We start from the raw sequence: 22012 nt of genomic DNA, 5'->3' as shown, positions 1-22012 counted from the left end.
GGTATATACCCAAAGGAAATGAAATCAATATATCAAAAAGACACCTGCACTCCCATCTTCAACATCATAGCATTATTCACAATAGCCAAGAGATGAAATCAACCTAAATGCCCATTAGTGGATGAATGGATAAAAAAAATTTTTCACAATAGCCAAGAGATGGAATCAACCTAAATGCCCATCAGTGGATGAATGGATAAAAAAAATTTTGGTATATAAACACTATTCAGCTATAAAAAGAAATGATATCTTATTATGCAGCACCATGATTGGAACTGGAAACAAGTAAGCCAGGCTCAGAAAGACAGATACCACATGGCTTCACTCATACATGGAATCCAAAAAAGAAAAAAAAAAAAAGTGCTTCTCATAGAAGTAGAGAGTAGAATAACGGTTACCCATGCCTGGGAGGGGAGGGCGGTGGCAGGGAGGAGAATGAGTGGATCACGGGTACAAAACTCGTGTGCAATCTACCCTAAGTGATTCATTGTGCAGCATATGCACGTACTGAAACAACACACTGTACCACACAAAAATACATTATCAGCAAAACTGAAAAAAAAAATAAGTAAAATAAAGAGTCTCACATAGTATGGATTCTAGAGCAGAGATATGAAAATTATGATGTCATGTCAGCCTATATTTTAGGTAAAAATTAGAGCCTAGTCCAGGCTGTCATTATTTCATACCTTGATTATTGAAATGATTTATTAGTTCACTCTTTTCTATCCATATTTCATACTATTGGAAATCCCATTGTCCTATTTCCTTCCAGTAAAAAGAAAAATTGAGTCCCTACAATTCATTCCATGGCTTAAAATAGAATCTAACTTCTTTTGTCTATTTTTCACAGTCTGGTATTATTTTACGTGTCCTACCTTCTCTACCACTGCTTTTTGGTATATATTCCTAACAGAAGTCAGCTTGTGCTTCCTCCTGCCCTGTGTTCATGATCCCTTTCATGAATCCCCATCCACCATGGGCTGTTTTCAAACAAATGCTTTCCCTTTTCTCTCTCTCTTTCTTCTCTGTGTTAGTGTGTATTCCTCTCTCTCTGTGTTCCTATAGTGCCCTGTGCATTCTTCTCTAGGATGCCGTCTATATTATGATTCCCTGTTTACTCCCCTGTGAGTTGTACTACCCTGTAGAATTCTTGATAGGAGACTCTTGGCTCTATGTCAAGAAGTAAGCAGGGTGCCTGACACATAGTAGGTACCCAGCAAATATTGAAGGGAAATGCCTATTTTTTTCCTCTCTCTTGGAATGCTTATTTTTTCTCTCTCTTTGGAATGTTTCTGCTTATTTAAATTTACAAATCCTACAGATCCCTTGTCCACACACGCTTCACTGACTGTTCAAACCTCAATGGTTCTCTCTGAGCACACAGACCACCCAATAACCCGTACTCATTCATTCAGTGTGCCAACTTCGCATTGGTCTACGACTGTGTTGTTTATGCTAACCTTGTCTCAGCACCATGTTTGAAAGTATCAAAGATGGGGAGTTACTGAATTGAAGGAGTTTCCTCATAGATATAGTGTTGGTGAGAATACTTAGAATTATATATTACTACAGCTCAAATGACATTTGAGATTCTCTTTCCCAGTATCCTTCTATAAAATGAATCCCGGATATCTTTAGTGTTTTGCCTGGGGTTATATATATGTTTATGGTTACTGTGTAGGAAATCAGGGCTTTGTACCATTTAATAATGAACAAGGAAGGAAGTTCTTGGTCAAACATTAGAAGGTAATTTTAAAATCTGAATGACTCTGCATACATGGTATTGATTCTTTTCAGATCGCCTTGCATGGTAATTTAAATTGCAATGCTCATTACTAAAATCCATATGACTTTTGTGTACTTGTTTGTTTGTTTTCAACCTATAAAGGCATGATGACCTTGGCACAAGGCATTTCCTAAGGATTAATGAGCAGTTGGGGGTTGGTGGCCATCAGCTCCTCCCAGCCAATCATCAATCCAAAGAAGCATAGGAAGCGAGGCTATTAACTGCATTACCAACTTTCTGAAATCAAATCCTTCTTTGCCCGCCTTACCAAGAACTTAAGTTTCAGATGGGCTTGTTAGATTTTTCAAAAGCTTCTTTAGTTACTTGCTCTGTTATTAACCTGGACAGAAAAAAATAAAAAATAAAAACAGACAAATATATCAATCAATTCACAGGCAAAAAAGCAAATAGAAGAATAAGCATTAGTTTCTGTGGGCTGACAGAAGAGTGTCATGAGGAGAAAAATAACTTTCTATATTTTCACTAAACATAATTTAAGATACTGAGCCTCTTTCACTGGCTTTCCTTCGTCCCATTTTCAAACCGAAAGTCTGGAGAGAATCAGATCAGACTGTGGTACATCCTGAGAGACTAAACCTTGTGTTCAATTTCTGTTATTTAACCTCTCTCCAACATTAGATTTGCATTTTGTTTGGGGGGTTGGACTCTTATTGGAGTTTTAGTTGCATTTGTTTTAGTGGAATGTTATTTTTTCTCATGTATTCCTGTTATACTCACATAGTTGTTTTTCACTGATATGAATAAGCATGATATTCTTTCCTTGGGCATTAGTCATGGCTACCCAAAACACCCTAAGATATAGATAAACATTAATGCATTAATTAATGAATTAGTGCATTTTCCTTTGAAGAATAAACTATAGCAAAATGAAGGAAAGTTCTGGAACAGAGAAGGCCCCATTTCTTTTCTGTTGAGGAAGTCAGGACTTGATTTTAAGATTCTGCATCCTGGTACTTACATTTTCTCAAATTCCTTAAATAAATGACATGGAGTGACATATTGTCACCTGAGTACCAGTCCTTAATGTGTATGGCAAAGATTGTCATCACCAGGAAAGACTGCATTACAGGACCTTTTCCAAGGGGCATTTGTCTTGAACAATTTACTCAAGACCTGATTTAGTCCTTAGATTTTTTATTCTCAGAAATTTGATTTTGGTATCTCATCATAAGAAGGTTGTAAATACACTTACTAAATACATAAGAAATTGATATGTACAGCAGAAAGTCAATTTGCTAAATGATAGTTAAAACCATGTAACATCCTTCAAGCGCTTCAATCTGTCAATTTTTTTTTTGTTGTTCAGAACTTAAAACTTTTTGGAGTCATAGATCTCTTTGAGAATATGATGAGAAATCTAATCTTCCTACAAAAATATATAATCACATTTTTTAAAATTACATATATTTCAGGAGCTTTGGAAATTGTTTGAAACCCATTAGGAAACTCCTTAGGAACCCATGGATTGTACTATACACTTTCCTGGAAAAACAAACAATAGTTAAATAAGGTTACTGATGAGAAATTAAACTAAGAAATGTGTAGTTCAAGTCACTTTAGCATTAGATTATAATAGTTGTGTCAGTTGTTCGCCATATGTGGACTTCAGCTGTCACCAGTATGAGACAGATAAATACAGTATTGATTATGTACTAGACACCATTCCAAATCCCTCTCTCCATGTTAATTCACTTACCCTCACAATAATAGAGTACAAAAATCAGGGTACCCATCCCCCAGGCAGTTTCACAGATAGGAACTACACAAATTTGTATCTCAGAGTTTTAGAAAGTCTCTCTATTCCATCAGTGTCTGCTTAGTTATGTAAGCAGCTGGTACTCTTAAACAATCAACATTTTCTTGAGGCCATTTATTCGAGACTCATTTTGAAGATAAGAAATAATATGCATTAATCATCTGGTGGCCCCTGAACCTGAAACAAAACGAAAAGGAAGGAAAAAAATCCCAAAATTTTCATGTGTTGATAGGGCTCTGTACTTTAAAACATTAGCATAAAGGAGAACACAGGCATTGTAATACACAGGCATATTTCTGATAATTGGAGCATTTTGATTTCATTACCCGAAGAGAAATATAAAGCAGTATATGGAGCTTGAGGTTTTACGGTTTTTCCTTTGTTTATGCATTCCGTTAAAGCAAATAGCTGTCATAAAAATACAAACATACCTCTGAACACCACAAATCCCACCCTATAATTTGAGAAACAAGTCAGTCATCTATATTTCATATTTTCATAAATAATTAACTTCAAAAAGTGAATGTGATCAGAAGGATTCATAAGCAGCCAGAAACCTCATGCCAGGTATGCTTATCTCTTCTGCATCATGAGAAGAAAAACAAGCAGGAAAAAACAAATTAATTTTATTTTTAGCCCTGCCAAGTTGTGGCTGTATTTCCAGGTCTGATTTTTTAGCATGAAGTAGATTTGACTTTTTGTTGCTAACACAAAGGGAGCTGCCACTACCTCCCCCAGTCCCTTGCCTGTTCCATCTTCTTGCTTTGTATTATGATAGTAGAGTTAAGAGATCTTTTTCACCATGGATTTTTAAATAAATGGTTCAAATGAGTCCCTGAAGCAGGCATGTGGTGATCACAAAGCTCTTCCATTTTAAAGGGCATTTGCAGATGATTCGACTTGCTGACTCTAGGAAATCTTCATGTCTGCTATGAGTGGTCTGATCCAATGGAGCGACTGAAAAGCTAAGTCATTTGTCCCTAGGTTTGAAAAACATGTCAGTGTGAAGAAGCAAATCATGTAAACAACTACGCATCCTCTGCAAAGGAATTTCCCAGGCAATCATGTTGTTTTAGACACATACAGCAGAGGGCATTGTTTGGTCAAACATGAAACAGGGCTGCTGCTGATAATAATAGACAAAGAAATAGGGAAAATTCCCCCAATTTAACTCCCCCTCCACCACTACCAAACATGCAAAGAGAGCAAGGACACAGCAAAATGGTCTTTAAATCACTTTATTCTCCCCAGTTATTCTTGGTAGAAAAAAACTTCTATAAAAATAACTGCTAACTGGATAAACACAAACATCATTCTAGGAATTGGTGAAATTTCTACTATGTGAATGGGGTTCTACCAGGTGCTAGAGATTATTAATTAATGAGTATGACATCCCATGGATCCTCAAGGAGTTTACAGTCTAAACTGTGTACAGCTTGTTTCTGTCTGCTTGAACACTCATTTATTCATTCATGCATTTAACAAGTGTTTGATGAGTATTTTTTGAAGTAAATACCACTGAATGAGGCAGATTAATCTCTACTCCATGGAGATGAACATTGCCCTGAGGTGAGACAGGCAGTAAGAAAGTAAACACCTGAGTATATGAGAAAAATAGCAACTGGAAATAAGTACTATGATGAAAAATAATATGGTACTTTATTAAATATGATAAAGGGGTTACTTTAGACTGGGTGATCTAGAAGAACTTTCTGAGAAGGTAAATTAAAATTTAAAGGGAATCCTGAATGACCAGGAAAACCAACCATATAAAAAAGGATATGTGTTGCAAGCAAAGGAAAAATTAGTACAGAGGAAAAACTGAGGGGGAAAAAAAGCTTGAAGCATTTGAGGATTGAAGAAAAGACAATGGGATTGCAGAGGGGGTGGGGGTGAGGAAAAGTTAGAAAGTGGGAGAAGGGGCAGGGATCAAATTATTTCTTGGAGACCAAAGCAGTTTGCATTTTTTTCTGCAAGTGTATGGAGCTATAAGGGCATTTCCACTGAAGAATGACACGAACATATTTATACTTTAATAGTTTACTCTCGATGTTCTATGAAGAATTGTGGTAAAGAAATGGCAAAAATAGAGAAACTGTTAAGAGGGTATTTCAGTGGTTCAACTTAGAAACGAAATGACTCGGGCTAGAAAAGGACAATGAGGAAAAGTAGATGGACCCAGGTTATGTTTAAGATGTAGAATCAGAAGAGTAGTGTTGTGCTGGATGTGATTACAGAAAAAGAAATGTCAAGGAAGAGTTTTAGATATTTGTCTTGGGCAACTGGATATATGGTAGCGGCATTTATGAGGTGTGTAGAATCAGAAGAGTAGTGTTGTGCTGGATGTGATTACAGAAAAAGAAATGTCAAGGAAGAATTTTAGATATTTGTCTTGGGCAACTGAATATATGGTAGCGGCATTTATGAGGTGCAAGGGGCAGATTTGGCAATTTGCTTTCACTATACGCTATGGCATGTAATTCATGTAATCCTAGTGATGTTAATTTATTTAGGTGTCGTTATCACCATTCCGACTTAGGAAGGTGCAGTTTAGAGAAGGCCAGTTTACCAAAGATCAAACAGTCAGTTGGTATTACTAACCCAACCCTACCGCAGGAATCAACTCACTCTAAATATTGGTTTTGTTCCACAAAGTCTCTCTAATATACATTGGGCATTCTTTCTATACTTCAGCATTGTTCCAAGTTGGAAAAAGAACCAAAACTGAATGTGTGATTAGTCATCCTTTGTATGCAATTCATAGTGTGGACATGAGCAGCACGAGAGGACAGAGATGCTTCTTTCCTGACTTGCAGATCAGGGTTTCCAAAATGATCCTTGCTGCCTTTGTGTACACTAATATTTTTTTTGTGTGCCCATATGCAGAAGCTAATTTGCCTTCATTGGCATTTCATGCTCTACAGGATTTTAACTAGGGCGGATTAATTTGAACCTATGCATGTCTCAGTAGTCAGATAATCAGATTGAAGATCAGTTCCATTCAGGTCCATTCAATAATGCTAGCGATGTCGATTATTAAAGTCACTTACTTTTCCATCAGCCAGGCTTCTCTCTCCAATTTCTTTTATGCACAAGGGCAGAAACTTTCTAAAACAATGCTCTCATCATTTTTCTGGCTTAAGAGCCCTGAGTTTCCTCCTAAGTCTCTTTATTGAAGCAAATTTAAACTCTTCCAGCAGGCATGCAGTGCCCCTCAATTGGGCCAATTTAGCTATCTACATTCTGCGATATAAGCCCTCTATTTCCATTAAGTCAATTTTCTTATTATTTTGTGCTCCTACTCTTCTGCTTTTATGAGTAATCTCTTACTTCCTCCACCACAGCCCTGCCTCAGTGCAAGTCTCTGTCCCCTTAAAGATACACATAAAATCCCAACTCCTCTTAAATTTTTCTCTGCTAAACTATGCATACATTGATTTCTGACAATGCTTTTTGGAATTTACATATTGAGTAGACTGATTTGCATTGGTGCTTAGATGCGTATATGTACATGTTTTATTTTATGTATGTGTCTATAATTTGCATTACAGTTCAAACAAGATTGTAAAGTTATGAAAGGCACGGCCCATTTAGCTCTTATACAATCCTTATTATACTCCAGAGCATGGCATCATTTTGGCTACAATCACATGGTTTTTTTTTTTTTTTTTCTTTCTTTCCTTCCTTCTTTTTAGTACATAATTCTCTTTGGTCACTGCTTTTTCTTATCTAATATATTGTAATATCACTTCCAAACACTAAACATATACATTCCTTTATGATAAAGCTGGGTAAGTGTTCTAGAAAAATAAAAATGCAGAGCCAAGTTTTTTTCCTTTAAATTTCAATTTCTAAACATTTCTCAACATTTTCTAGAAACATCGCAAATTAAGTGTGTTTAGCCGAACAGCTGACCATTGAATTGACAGGTTGAGTTCTCTGGGTTACAGCCATTTAAATGTTGTCGTATTTCCATTACATTTACCTAGAGGGTCAGCCTTGGGCATATTTACAAAAAAAAATGGCTTTTTTTCCCTGAAAATCTGTAGAACTACATACTCCTGCATAATAAATGAAGAAAGCTCAGCAAATTTGCAAGATTGGGTATAAAATGAGAAAAAATGAACTAAAGTAGGAAATGTTTGTAAAGTAAATTTGATTTGAAGAGGTCAGTTACTTTTGGTAATGATGCTATTTAACTTGTTGATTTTCTTTTTGCGTGTATTCTAGCATTCTTTAAAACCCAAAGATATATCCAGAAAAAACAATTTTGCAATACAAGGCTTTCTTAGCATGATGGGGATGAGCGTCAACACCTCTCTTATAAGCAAAACATGCTTCTTTAGCTTAATTATTTTCTTTTGGAAGGCCCCAGATTTATATGGGTGAAAGAAATTATAGTTTTTCTACCGTCTTTTTTATCTTATCTTTGATATTGTCTGGGGGAAGGAGAAGAGAAAGAGTTAGTTAGAGAGAGAAATAAATATGAATATGTGAGTGTATGAGGGTAGGTTGGATTGCACGTATCAGAAAAAATATTAATTTCAGTCAGTAAGGGATTGATTATTTTACAAGATAAGAAAGTCTAACAGAAGAACAGTTACAGGATTTATTAATTCAACTGCTTATCTCAAACATCAGTGATGCAAAATCTTTCCATTTTTTCACTTTTCCTTTGAAAAAACAACATCCAAAGAAAAAGTATAAAAAATCACTTTTCCCTCATTACTTTTCTTCTTCTTTGTGGTAGATCAAAAAATTCCCCAAAACCACTCAGCTGACTTCTCCTCACATCTCCTTGGCCAAACTGGGTCACATGTCCATAGTTAAGCAGTCTTTGGTAACAGGAATGGTACTGACAATGTTTTCTTAGACAAGAGCTCAGCAAACTACAGTCTGTAAGTTGGCCTGACACCTGTTTTTGTGTACTCTGTGAGCTGAGTATTTTTGAATTTTTAAATGATTAGGGGAAAAAAAGAATAATATTTCAGACCATGTGACAATTATATGAATTCCAAATTTCAGTGTCTATAAGTAGTTGAACTGGAGCATAGCCATGCCCATTTTGGCTATGGTTGCTATAATGGCAGGATTGAGTAACTGCAGCAAGAGACCATATGGCCTACATAGCCTAAAATATGCACTATTTGGCCCTTTATGGAAAATAACTACCTACTTCTAGCTTAAACCAAATTTATTCACCCATCAGTACTAAGTCAACCTCTCCCAAAGCAGATAATACAGTATAGTGTTTATTGTTATCTAGAATGCGAGTGAATTTTTATGGACAAAATTTTCTTGGATAAAAGTAAGGTAATAGGATGTTGGGTAGGCAACAAATGTACGGCAGGAAGTAGAGATAGTTGTTTGAGGTTCAAGCATATTTTATTTTATTTTATTTTTTATTGAAATGTATTGATTATATATATTTTTGAGGGACAGTTATATTTCAATACATGTGTACAATGTATGATGATCAAGTCAGGGTGATTAACATATTCATCATTGCAAAACTTAATCATTTCTTTGTGATGAGGACATTTGATCTCCTCTCTTCTAGCCATTTGATAACATGCAGTAAACTATTGTTAATTATAGATGCCTTGCTGGATTGTACACCAATAGAACTTATTTTTCCTTTCTAGCTGTTTCGTGTCCATTAACCAACCTCTTACTATCTTCCTTACACTTTCACCTTTCCCACCTCTAGTAACCACAGTTCCGCTCTCTATCAAGCACACTTTAAATGAATAACCCACCTTTATATTGAAAAAAAGAGGACCTTATTTTTCCTTTCTAGCTGTTTCGTGTCCATTAACCAACCTCTTACTATCTTCCTTACACATTCACCTTTCCCACCTCTAGTAACCACAGTTCCGCTCTCTATCAAGCACACTTTAAATGAATAACCCACCTTTATACTGAAAAAAAGAGGACTTCCAATATATCACCAATACAACCTGTTGATAAGACAGAGTTGAGTTTATTGCTTATTGTAATAAGGGAGAACCCCACCTCACAAATGTTTGGCAGTCTGTGAGTGGTGAAAATTACTTCATAATTTACTGAGAATTGGAAGTTTCGTTTTGGGACGGTTTTTCAATGTGGGAACTTGATTAGGATTACATGAGAAGTATGACACAACTATCCGAGATTGGTGAAAACAGCAACGTGAGGAGAGAGATTCAATGAATCTTGGAGCTTAGACGTCTGTTGTAGCTTCCCATGAAAATTGTGGATCTTTGGGGAAGTTCACGTAAGGATCAATGAAACTATTTGCTTTGGCAAGAGATACCCAGAAAGAAAAAAGATGCTAATAAAGACAGTAGAACAGCAAAGTCATGTTGATGTGGATGGTAAGGTGTGGTTTGAGGACTTAGGGTCCAGGCTAAGTGTGGGTAAGCAGTAGTGTTTCTCCATGAATAGGGAGGTTCGTTGTTTACAAGTAGGTCTATGTGTGGGGGTGTGAGTTGGGGACTGGTTGTGGTTAACTGAATTCATATTTCTTCCATCTTGTTTCCAAACTAGTTCTAAGGTCTAGATACAGCTTATGCTGACTTAGCAGTGGTACTGAGCTAAATAAAGCACCGCTATTACCTAACTCTCCAGCATGCAGTCCCTTCTGTGTCTCTCACTGCACCTGCTATCAGTGCATTGAAGCATGGATAGGGAAGGAAGAAAGGTCTATTGGCAAAGTCAGAATATCCTCTGAGACAAGGCTAAAAGTATCAGTTTAATTCAAAACCCCACACAAACCCATTTGTAAATAAATGCTGTCAGATGCCAGTGTAATGGATAGGGCATACCTTTAAATTGATTTCCTTTTGATATGATAAAAACGTCTAATGAAAGAGATGTTGAAGCATGGCTTTTGATATGAACTAACATAATTTAGATTTTAAAGTAGGAAACATTTTGTTGATAGTTGTTTTTGATTCAGTTCCTTTTGATATGATAAAAACGTCTAATGAAAGAGATGTTGAAGCATGGCTTTTGATATGAAGTAACATAATTTAGATTTTAAAGTAGGAAACCTTTTGTTGATAGTTGTTTTTGATTCAGTGCATGTTCCAAACATTTGCTGTAGGTTATGAATTAGCTTTGAACTGACTATAATTCATAAATCATTACTTATGACTGACTTATAGGAAACCTTACTAATCACAATAACATAAAGACCTTGAAGTAAGCAAGAAGTAGAAAATAAACCTGGGCCTGTGAATTGAGAAAAGAGAGACACATATGGCCTATAATTAATAGCAATATATCGTATTTGTGTATGTTTGACTGTGTTCCTTATCATGCCAGTTAATTCTTACTACAACTTTTAATAAGAGATATTATTGTTGCTCCTATCTTATAGAAGAGTAAGAAACTGAGTATCCCATCACTTTATTTTTAATTTGCGTTAAATGTTTATTATATATTGATTATTATAAGTCGGTAACTGCATATATTATATGAGAGTCCTAACAAAAGCCTTTTGAGTAGATAACATTGTCATTGTCCTTTTACAGATGGGGAAAGTGAAATATAGACGGGTGAAGTAACTGTCCCAATTTTAAGGTCATGGAAGTCAAACAGGGATATGAACTTAGGACGTCTCACATCAGAGCCTGCTCTTGACCACTGGGTGTGGCTGCCTTTATGGTTTCACATTTTAAAGAGGAAAAGGTAGCAAATGGCCGAGTAAGAACTTATCTTCTTTACTTCTGTGCTATTTCCAGTCAACCAGTTATTTCAAACTGTGTTGCCAGAGACTTTAGGATTCTGAGGAGGGTCATGGGTGGGGGATGGGAGGAGAAATGGAGATCAGGGCCCTGGGATCCCAATCCTAAAAACATTAATTGGTTTATGCATCAGGGATTTTACGTGCTTTTTTTTTTTTTTTTGATATCCAATAACTTTAAGAAGTGTGTGGGGAGGTACGGCAGATGCAAAACTACATTAAATCGTGTTAATGAGAAATTTTCAATAGTCATGATCACTGGACAGTTAGATAGCTTTCTATTCAAAACGAAAGTCTGCAAGGGTTTTTTAAGGTCACGTTTAAATGTACAATGAGAGATAACTCTTAATATACACAAAGTGTGAAGCCTACAAACCACATGTTGTCACAATATAAGTGGGATACTTAGGACAGACCTATAAAACCTACTAACAGGATTAATATGATGAACCCAGCCCTGTTGTTTAGGGAATATTTTAAAATTCAGGTTTTATTATTATTCAGATATGATGACGCCAACAGATCAGGAGACAAGCACCCTTGAAAAGGTAGTTGTTTTTTCACTCACAGCTCCCAAGAGGAGGGTCATGGCACAGCAGGCTGGGGGCCACTTGGGGAAACACCAGGTTCAGTCAGGAGGTGGAAGGAGCAAGGGGAAAACATGGGCAAAAGCTTTTGTTGTGCTTTTTAAGTGAAGGCAAGGGAAGGCAGGGTAAGCAGGCTTAGGATTGGCTAGTTTGAGTAATTTTGGCAGGCTCTCGGACATACGGGCTCTCCCTTGTTGCCTGATACCTGGTCCTGAGGTAACTGCGGCAGGGGGATGGTGGCCTGAGTGTGAGAACCCTGTGAGAGCCTGACAAAGGAGGTGGCTGGGATATGGGCTTTGGGTTGCTTAGTTTGCCTATGAAAATCATGCTTCAAAAGTATGTTCTTTACTATTTCAAGGAATTGGCTAGCCATGGAGGGGGCAATCTTTCCAGGAATAGCAAGACACCAGATGTCAAAACATCCTAAAATACAGAAAATAAAAAGGCATGATTAATGCATTAGAACATATCACTACATATATGCAGAGTTGTAATTACGTATTAACTATTTTGCACATTTTCGCCATTGTTTTATTGAGTGTGTACAGTATGCCCGGCATTGTGTTGGCAGTAGATTAAAAGGAAACTATCAGACCTGGCTCCTTGTCCTCACAGATTTCACGGGCTAGCGGAGGAAACAGACCTACAAACAAATCATCACAATACTGGGTGGTGGGAAAAGTCAACCTAGAGCTGCAAGAGCCCTGGGGAAGGAAGCAAGCAAGCAGATCAGTACTATCAGACCTGGCTCCTTGTCCTCACAGATTTCACGGGCTAGCGGAGGAAACAGACCTACGAACAAATCATCACAATACTGGGTGGTGGGAAAAGTCAACCTAGAGCTGCAAGAGCCCTGGGGAAGGAAGGAAGCAAGCAGATCAGCCTAGGAAGGCCAAGACAGGAAATAGTAACTCAGAACCTATGAGTCAACTTTCTTTGATGCCATTGGGAAGGAGACAAAAACAAGCCTCTGAAGCCAGAAGGCAATCTAGGACTTTTAACTTCACCTTCTTGAGACCAAAGTTCCTTTCAGCGGTTTTGTGAATGTGGATATGTGTCTAAAGATTGCTAACAACAGCTTCTGTTCCTGAGGAGGGCATCTGTTATTGGAAAGAGGCTCTTCTCCATCTTAAGTATGCTACGTCAATGCTACTATTCATAAACACTAATTTATATTGGGGATCTCACCACCAGTGGAAGGGTTATGTCCTAGAGAGGACGAGCTCTTCTTTCTCAAGCCCTCAGGTGGTGGACATGGAAGTGATTGCCGTGAAACCGGACCTCTCTTTGGCTTTGGCTTCTCTCCAAGGCCCATTTGGAACAACTGGAAGATTTTCCTAACTGTTCTTCTTGCCTCTAGTTTCTTCCAAAGCTCTTCTCTCTTCCATATTAGCCCAACATGACCATGCTTCAAAACAAAGTTAATATTAGCATTCCTTTCTAGAAACAAAATATGTTGCCTGCAGAATAAAACAGGGACTCTTAAGTTTGCCATAACCAGCTCTTAACAGTCTAGACCCTATCTCATCTTGGCTTCCCTTCCCACTCTTCTCCTTTGGCCTTTTATTCTTCCAACATAGGGCACTTTTTACTGTCCCCTGGATGCACTATCATTTTTTATGTGTCTTTGTCTTAGCTCAGGCTCATCCTTCTACATAAAATGCCCTTTTTTCTTTCTTCACCAACTTCTACAAAGCTTAGGTCAGATGATTTTCCTTTTTGAAACCCCCTGATTTCCCAGCACAGATTAAATTGCTCTAACATTAGTGACCTTGTGGCAATGTGAACTTGTCTCATAGCAATGAACATATATTACTGTACTTTATTTGCCTATCTTTCTCAACCATTGAATTAAAATTTCTTCAAATGTAAGAATTATATTCTCCATCTTTATTTGCCCAGTACTTAGCAACATGTCTGGCTAAGGGCAACAAGAAAAGCAGATATAACAATAATATCTAACAACTTATTGAGTTCTGACAATGTGGAAGACCTTGTTCTAAGTTCCTTAGCTGTTCTAAATCATTTTATCCTCACAGCACCCCTAAGGGTGGTGTGATATTATCAATTTCCATTTTGCAAGTGAAGAGAAGAGTATGAGCCACAAAAAGGATGAGTAACTTGCCCAAGATGACACGAAATAGGTACTAAATTAGTGCCTTTTTGATGAGGGCCTTCTTGTTTTTATAATTTTCAAGAGAGTCAAAGAAGAGACATTGTTTATCGGGATGAGAGATTTTAGAGAAGTTATTACACAGGTGTTCAGTCCACAATAAGCCAGTCGAGTGGGGCATATACAGGGTCATGCAAGCTCCTTTAGAAGTCCTCCTTGTGCTGGAAGAGATGCAGAAAGTGAATTATTTTATTTCCCTTCTTAAAAATCTACTTAAAACCAGCACAAGTGGGAACACAAAACATAATGGTCCTGTCGTACTATTTCATTTTTTGTAAACAAAAATTATGTTTCATAGGAAATGATTTAATTTGTGATATATCTGTCTACAGGTAGCAGTTGGCTATTTCATAATGAGTTTTGGTATATGAGAATCTCTAGAAGTTTATGTACACATGTGCATGTCACTATTTCAGTGCATCTTTACAGGTATCATAGATTAAGTTGCCAGTGCTTATAGCTGAACTCACTCCCAAAGGAAAGGTATTTTTTAAAAGATTATTACGAAAAATATTTTGCATTTATACTTGTTTTCACAGCAACATTTTCATGGAATGTTGGAGATCATATACTCTTGGACCAATCAAATGAGCATCTGAGCCCTGGTTGTATACTTACTAACCATGTGACTTTTTGCATGTTATTTCTCCTATGATTACATTTCTTCATATTGAAAATGGAAACAATGACAGTTCCTACTTCAGACAAGTGCTGTAAGAATTAGAAAGGAATATGGCCAGCTTCATGGGCATGTGATCTGTTTATTTGCGAACGGACCTATGTTTATGAGGAACTACACTTGGTTTTATGGGCTGCTGTCACTGATTTAAAATTCTTAATAATTTTTAACAAGGCACCCTGCATTTTTATTTTAAAATGGATCCTGCAAATTATGTAGTCATTCCTGGATAAGATTATTTGTGAAGTCTATAGCCCATGGTGTCTGGCACATAGACTAACCTTCAATAATATGTCAACTATTACCAATTTTGCAAAGGAACTTTTAGTTTGTTGGATACAGCCAAAATGTCCTATCTTCTGAACTCTTACAAGCTGGTCTGGATATTGAAGCTAATGGTGGGGTTCATCCCATATGTCCTCATGCAATCAGGTCACACTCAGTTGGTAAGTACTACATTACAGCCCTGCACCTCTTTGGCCCATTTCTTTGTGATTATATATAGGATAAAATGTGAGCTGTGGATGACTGCTAATCTGGGCTACAGAAACATTTCCCTATAAATATGAGCCACATAGTTCAATAAGAGGTATTAGATATATTCTTTCTTTTAGTCTGAGAAATGATGGCTTTAGCTGATACACTGTATCAAGATCGCTGTATCTGACTACTCCAGAAACACATGTGGAGATCTAACACTCTTTTTTGTTCTTATTATTTTACAGACTGTTTGAACTCCAGAAGGACCAACACCAGATAAATTATGAATGTTGAACAAGATGACCTTACATCCACAGCAGATAATGATAGGTCCTAGGTTTAATAGAGCCCTATTTGACCCCCTGCTTGTGGTGCTGCTGGCTCTTCAACTTCTTGTGGTGGCAGGTCTGGTGCGGGCTCAAACGTGCCCTTCTGTGTGCTCCTGCAGCAACCAGTTCAGCAAGGTGATTTGTGTTCGGAAAAACCTGCGCGAGGTTCCGGATGGCATCTCCACCAATACACGGCTGCTGAACCTCCATGAGAACCAAATCCAGATCATCAAAGTGAACAGCTTCAAGCACTTGAGGCACCTGGAAATCCTACAGTTGAGTAGGAACCATATTAGAACCATTGAAATTGGGGCCTTCAATGGTCTGGCGAACCTCAACACTCTGGAACTCTTTGACAATCGTCTTACTACCATCCCGAATGGAGCTTTTGTATATTTGTCTAAACTGAAGGAGCTTTGGTTGCGAAACAACCCCATTGAAAGCATCCCTTCTTATGCTTTTAACAGAATCCCTTCTTTGCGTCGACTAGACTTAGGGGAATTGAAAAGGCTTTCATACATCTCAGAAGGTGCCTTTGAAGGTCTGTCCAACTTGAGGTATTTGAACCTTGCCATGTGCAACCTCCGAGAAATCCCTAACCTCACACCGCTCATAAAATTAGATGAGCTAGATCTTTCTGGGAATCATCTGTCTGCCATCAGGCCTGGCTCTTTCCAGGGGTTGATGCATCTTCAAAAACTGTGGATGATACAGTCCCAGATTCAGGTGATTGAACGGAATGCCTTTGATAACCTTCAGTCGCTAGTGGAGATCAACCTGGCACACAACAATCTAACATTACTGCCTCATGACCTCTTCACACCCTTGCATCATCTAGAGCGGATACACTTACATCACAACCCTTGGAACTGTAACTGTGACATACTGTGGCTCAGCTGGTGGATAAAAGACATGGCTCCTTCCAATACAGCTTGTTGTGCCCGATGTAACACTCCTCCCAATCTGAAAGGGAGATACATTGGGGAGCTCGACCAGAATTACTTTACATGCTATGCCCCAGTGATTGTGGAGCCACCTGCAGACCTCAATGTCACTGAAGGCATGGCAGCTGAGCTGAAATGTCGGGCCTCCACCTCCCTGACATCCGTATCTTGGATTACTCCAAATGGAACAGTCATGACACATGGGGCATACAAAGTGCGGATAGCCGTGCTCAGTGATGGTACATTAAATTTCACCAATGTAACCGTGCAAGATACAGGCATGTACACTTGTATGGTGAGTAATTCCGTGGGAAATACTACTGCTTCAGCCACCCTGAATGTTACTGCAGCAGCCACTACTCCCTTCTCTTACTTCTCAACCGTCACAGTAGAGACTATGGAACCTTCTCAGGATGAGGCACGGACCACAGATAACAACGTGGGCCCCACTCCAGTGATTGACTGGGAAACCACCAATGTGACCACCTCTCTCACGCCACAGAGCACAAGGTCAACGGAAAAGACATTCACCATCCCAGTGACTGATATAAATAGTGGGATCCCAGGAATTGATGAGGTCATGAAGACGACCAAAATCATCATTGGGTGTTTTGTGGCCATCACACTGATGGCTGCCGTGATGCTGGTCATTTTCTACAAGATGAGGAAGCAGCACCACCGGCAAAACCATCATGCCCCAACAAGGACTGTTGAAATCATTAACGTGGATGATGAGATTACAGGGGACACACCCATGGAAAGCCACCTGCCCATGCCTGCTATCGAGCATGAGCACCTAAATCACTATAACTCTTACAAATCTCCCTTCAACCACACAACAACAGTTAACACAATAAATTCAATACACAGTTCAGTGCATGAACCGTTATTGATCCGAATGAACTCTAAAGACAATGTACAAGAGACTCAGATCTAAAACATTTACAGAGTTACATAAAACAATAAAAAAAAAGACAGTTTATTAAAAATGACACAAATGACTGGGCTAAATCTACTGTTTCAAAAAAGTGTCTTTACAAAAAAAAACAAAAAAGAAAAGAAGTTTATTTATTAAAAATTCTATTGTGATCTAAAGCAGACAAAATTATGTGTATTCCTCAGAACCTGTTTTTGCTGCACTTAATATTTTCCCACATCTCGTCCCTCCCTTCCCTGATTGCCATATTTTTCATAGGAGATCTCAATTCCCTAAAGAACTGGTCTAGGAAATTTTGTAAGAATTCTGTTACACTTTGAGATTTTTATGGTGAATTCTAGTGGTGAGATCCAGTCTATTTTGTCTCTGGTTTTTTTTTTTCTTTTTTTTTTTTTCCCTCATGCCCTTACGAAGTAGTCCAATGGGGAATGCAATACTAGAAATAGATTTTTAAGAGAGAATGAGGAAAAAACGCAAGATCTTATATTTTTCATGTAACAACCTGTTCTGTATTTATGAGGACCATTCTATGGAAAAGAAAAAAAAAGTTAGAAAACAACAGATTAATTTACATATGAGCATCTATAAAACCCATGACTTTTAAACAATTCTAGAACCAGAATTTGTAGTTCAAAAGCTAAAAATAAGATTATAAATAAAATATTGTTGGTTTTTCTGTACCTGGACAAAACTCATTTGTAGTATGGCTCAAATGTGAGAGACGTGAAAGTAATTAGATTTTTCTACTTTCTCAGAAAGAAAATACTACAGTATTCTTTAGTCATAACATCAATCTCTACAGGGTCCTGTTTGATGAGTTGACTTGAATTTTAGATCTATATTCAAGGAGGCTATGGTATTTTTTCCTTCTCATTAGGGTTACCCTTTGTAGAATGGCCAGATTTTAAAAAAATGGTTTTGTGAAGTAAATTCCGTTCCACTTGGAAGAAAGTTTCAGTAAAATGTATTCACTATCTCAAATAAAATTTCACTGGCTAGATTAAATATGACCACAAAAGGTAAAAGTACTCTAAATTATCTGGAGTTTGAATATTTGGTGCTGACTGTTAGCAAATTCAGTTTAATTTAACTATAGTTATTAAAGACCTACTATGTGCTAAACACTGATTTTAATATTGTTGGTGCACAACTGATAAGACCTGGTTCCTGCCCTTCAGTCACATTCCGTTCCACTTGGAAGAAAGTTTCAGTAAAATGTATTCACTATCTCAAATAAAATTTCATTGGCTAGATTAAATATGACCACAAAAGGTAAAAGTACTCTAAATTATCTGGAGTTTGAATATTTGGTGCTGACTGTTAGAAAATTCAGTTTAATTTAACTATAGTTATTGAAGACCTACTATGTGCTAAACACTGATTTTAATATTGTTGGTGCACAACTGATAAGACCTGGTTCCTGCCCTTCAGTCACTCTCAATCTACCTGAAAAATGATTTAAGAAATAATCTCAGTTTATTACTGGGAGCCGGTTTTAATTTTACTGTTAGGTGGAATGCTGTGAATTGGGATCCTGAAGTTTCAAAATGTCAGGTTACTGTTATTACAGAAACTTTCTGGGTTTGTGGTTTCTTCCATCATTCAGGAAGAGCTGACTATCTTATTCGAAATGCAGACTGCAGATTTCCTCTGAAGGATAAATACATACCAGGAGATAGCAATGCAAATACAGGGATAATTTATTAAGGGTACTTTTTAAGGAATTGGGAAAATTTAGGTAAGAAAACATATACTAGCTTGCAAATAAATGTTGAACTTGCTGGTTGTTGCACCTCAGCATTCTCCTGATATTTTAATATATCACGTGCATGACTTCTATCAACATCTGTGTGGAGCAAAATGAATATATGTACATCTTATTAGTGGCCTTGAAACCTGCCACCGTGGTGGCAAAACAAGGATTGACCAAGCTGGAGAAAACATCAGCTTCTAATGGATCGGCAGCTCAGCTCCTCACACTTAATTCTGCAGGCTGGACCTCAAGCCCAGGTTCTCCAGGTGTGAAATGCCAATCATTACTAGCAAAATAGGTCAGAGAAATAGGAGGAAGGGACAGCAAATAAATAAGAACACACGAGAGTCTTCCTTGTATTTTACAATCACCAATTCCCTGGCTTTTTTCTTCCTCATCTTCTGCCTCCCTTTATTAGGAACACAATTTATATTCTACCATAAAGAAGATTCTCCATTCACCTTTTTCTATTCGGAAATCTTACTTGTCTACATGTGGCTATAATCTCAGTCTCTTAAAGTCTTCTGAACATGCCCAAATGCAGTTGTGTTGACAAAGTACTGGAAGGATTTGGTATGGCTCACATACAGAAGCACTGGTGTAACTTTAATCATTTCTCCTGATATTCCAAACATTCTGGTATCAAATATAATCTTTTCCAAAGATTGAAATAGGTCATTTGAACATAGAATGGTGATCAGTATTTTTTGAGGGAGAAAATGTTGCTAGTCAATGATTGCTTTTAGGTCTTGTAATCAAAGAGTTAAAAATTAGGATATTATTTGAAACCTGTATACTATGAAATTCTGAATATAGATGTATTGGAAAATAACTTGACATTGGGAGGGTTATTTACAAGGGATAAAAAAAAGAAAGAAGGCATTTTTAGAACAGGATTTACTGAAACAAAGGGAAAAAATTCAGTGGATGGCCCAAGAGTATCCAACATTTCCAAGGTAAACATTCATTAAAGTTAAAAAAAAAAAAAAATCCTGTCTTTTTTTTTTGGGAGATAATTTTCAAGATATTTAGATAAGTAGAAGAGTTAGATGAGTGCTTATAAATACAGTGAGGCGCTCTAAAGCAATATAATTTTTAAATAATGTGTTGCATTATAATAATTTTCAAGATATTTAGATAAGTAGAAGAGTTAGATGAGTGCTTATAAATACAGTGAGGTGCTCTAAAGCAATATAATTTTTAAATAATGTGTTGCATTATATATTCGGTTCAGCTTACTAGTGTTAATAAGGATCTTGAAGATAACGATATCATTAAATGTCACAGACATAGCATGGGAATGCCTGGGTAAGGAGTCATCTCCTCTAGGAAGCCATTCATCTGTTTCTTATAAAATACAGTAACACAGAGTCAAATCTCTTATAAAAACATTTCCCCCCAAAACTATATAGTTATCATTATATTTAATTAAAATGTGATTCTGTACAACAACTAGTTCAGATAAAAATAAGCCTAACAAGTTGCCTTCCAAAAATCAAGCTACCTTCTTTTCTTTCTCTTCTTCCATAAGAAGAAATATGAATTCCTAAAAACTCTGTTAGGTAGGAAGCAGCTGCGACACCATTATCTTTCCATGCTTTGTCAGGATATAGAACAAGATACATCTGGCTCCATGAGAGAAAAAAGAAATCCAGAATTAATGTAGCACACTGTCAATTAGGATCCAAATTTAGATACTGGATGAAGCATTCTCACAACACATACTTGATCAGGTCATTTTGTTTCTTAAAGTGCTGCCAGCAGAACTTCTCAGATTTCAACCTTTCCTGTACATATTACATAATTAAAGGTTGTAACAAGTGTTTAGCAGTGGTAATAAAAACTACTGTTCATTTTGCTTTTGTCCAGGAGAAGTAGGTAACCAGAAGAGGGAGAGAGAGAGACAGTGTGTGTTGCAACAAGACAGACTATAAATGAAGCTACTTTAATGAAAGCACATGATATTTGAAAAAATCTTTCTGTTTTGTCAATTTTTGTTTGTTTTTTGGCAGCCTGCTTGTACCTGTACAGGGATCCAAACCTTCGACCTTGGTGTTATCAACACCGCACTTTAACCAACTGAGTGAACCGTACAGCCCTGTACATATTTTTATGTGCAGTAAATGAGCACATTCATATATCCACTGCACAAAATACAGAAAGCAAGGACCTATGAAACTTCAGACCACGAAATCTTATCTTTCAGTGTTAGATTTAGTAATTTAATTTCATTTTCCAGATTATTAATGTTACACTTTACTATATATTTGATGCTGAATTGCTGAGTTAGACTTGTCCAGATGCCATCAATCTTGCCTTTATCTGGTTGCCAAAAGTAGTGAATATATGGCTTTTTATCCTGATGAAAGTAAAGATTCGATGACATTTGGAGGAGAAGGGCTTGTCTCAGTGGTAGCAGTAGAACCCATTCTAATTTATGTCCTCTAACCCTGAGAATATGCCAGAACATCTACCTCGTTCAGTTCTCATGATGGAAACCCGTTATGGGTACCCTTAGCTTCTACTGTGTCTATATCTTAATAAGGCTTCTGAATAATAATTACTTGATCTCCTTACTTCTGCAGACCTTAATTCCACATTAAAAGAAGTAAAAGCAAAGTGGAACTCAGCAATTGCTATTTAAGAACAGTTGCTAATTTTGTAAAGTGTATTTTTCTCTAAAAGAAATAAATGAAATCTTAATCCCACTAAATATATTAAAACATACACAGGAATAATTATGATACATTTTATGGTATATAGTTTTCTTTAATGGTAGTTACTATAAAATTTTAAATCTAATAATTTGTAATACTAGGGATATCTTTGGTTTCT

General features: G+C 37.0%; 1 protein-coding gene across 1 annotated transcript in view; it reads left to right on the top strand.

Annotated features, from left to right (window-relative positions):
* The window catches only part of LRRC4C (leucine rich repeat containing 4C), a 148299-nt gene extending 130189 nt beyond the window's left edge, over positions 1-18110 (top strand). The window contains exon 3 of the mRNA XM_008587527.1: positions 15460-18110. Coding sequence (XP_008585749.1) covers positions 15502-17424 — 1923 coding nt within the window. The 5' untranslated portion in view covers positions 15460-15501 and the 3' untranslated portion in view covers positions 17425-18110. The remainder of the gene's footprint in view (positions 1-15459) is intronic.
* The last annotated feature ends 3902 nt before the right edge of the window (positions 18111-22012 follow it).

Source organism: Galeopterus variegatus, unplaced genomic scaffold (assembly GCF_000696425.1).
Source record: "Galeopterus variegatus unplaced genomic scaffold, G_variegatus-3.0.2 Scaffold4412, whole genome shotgun sequence".
Classification (NCBI taxonomy): domain Eukaryota; kingdom Metazoa; phylum Chordata; class Mammalia; order Dermoptera; family Cynocephalidae; genus Galeopterus; species Galeopterus variegatus.
This window is presented reverse-complemented; position numbering and strand designations above follow the sequence as displayed.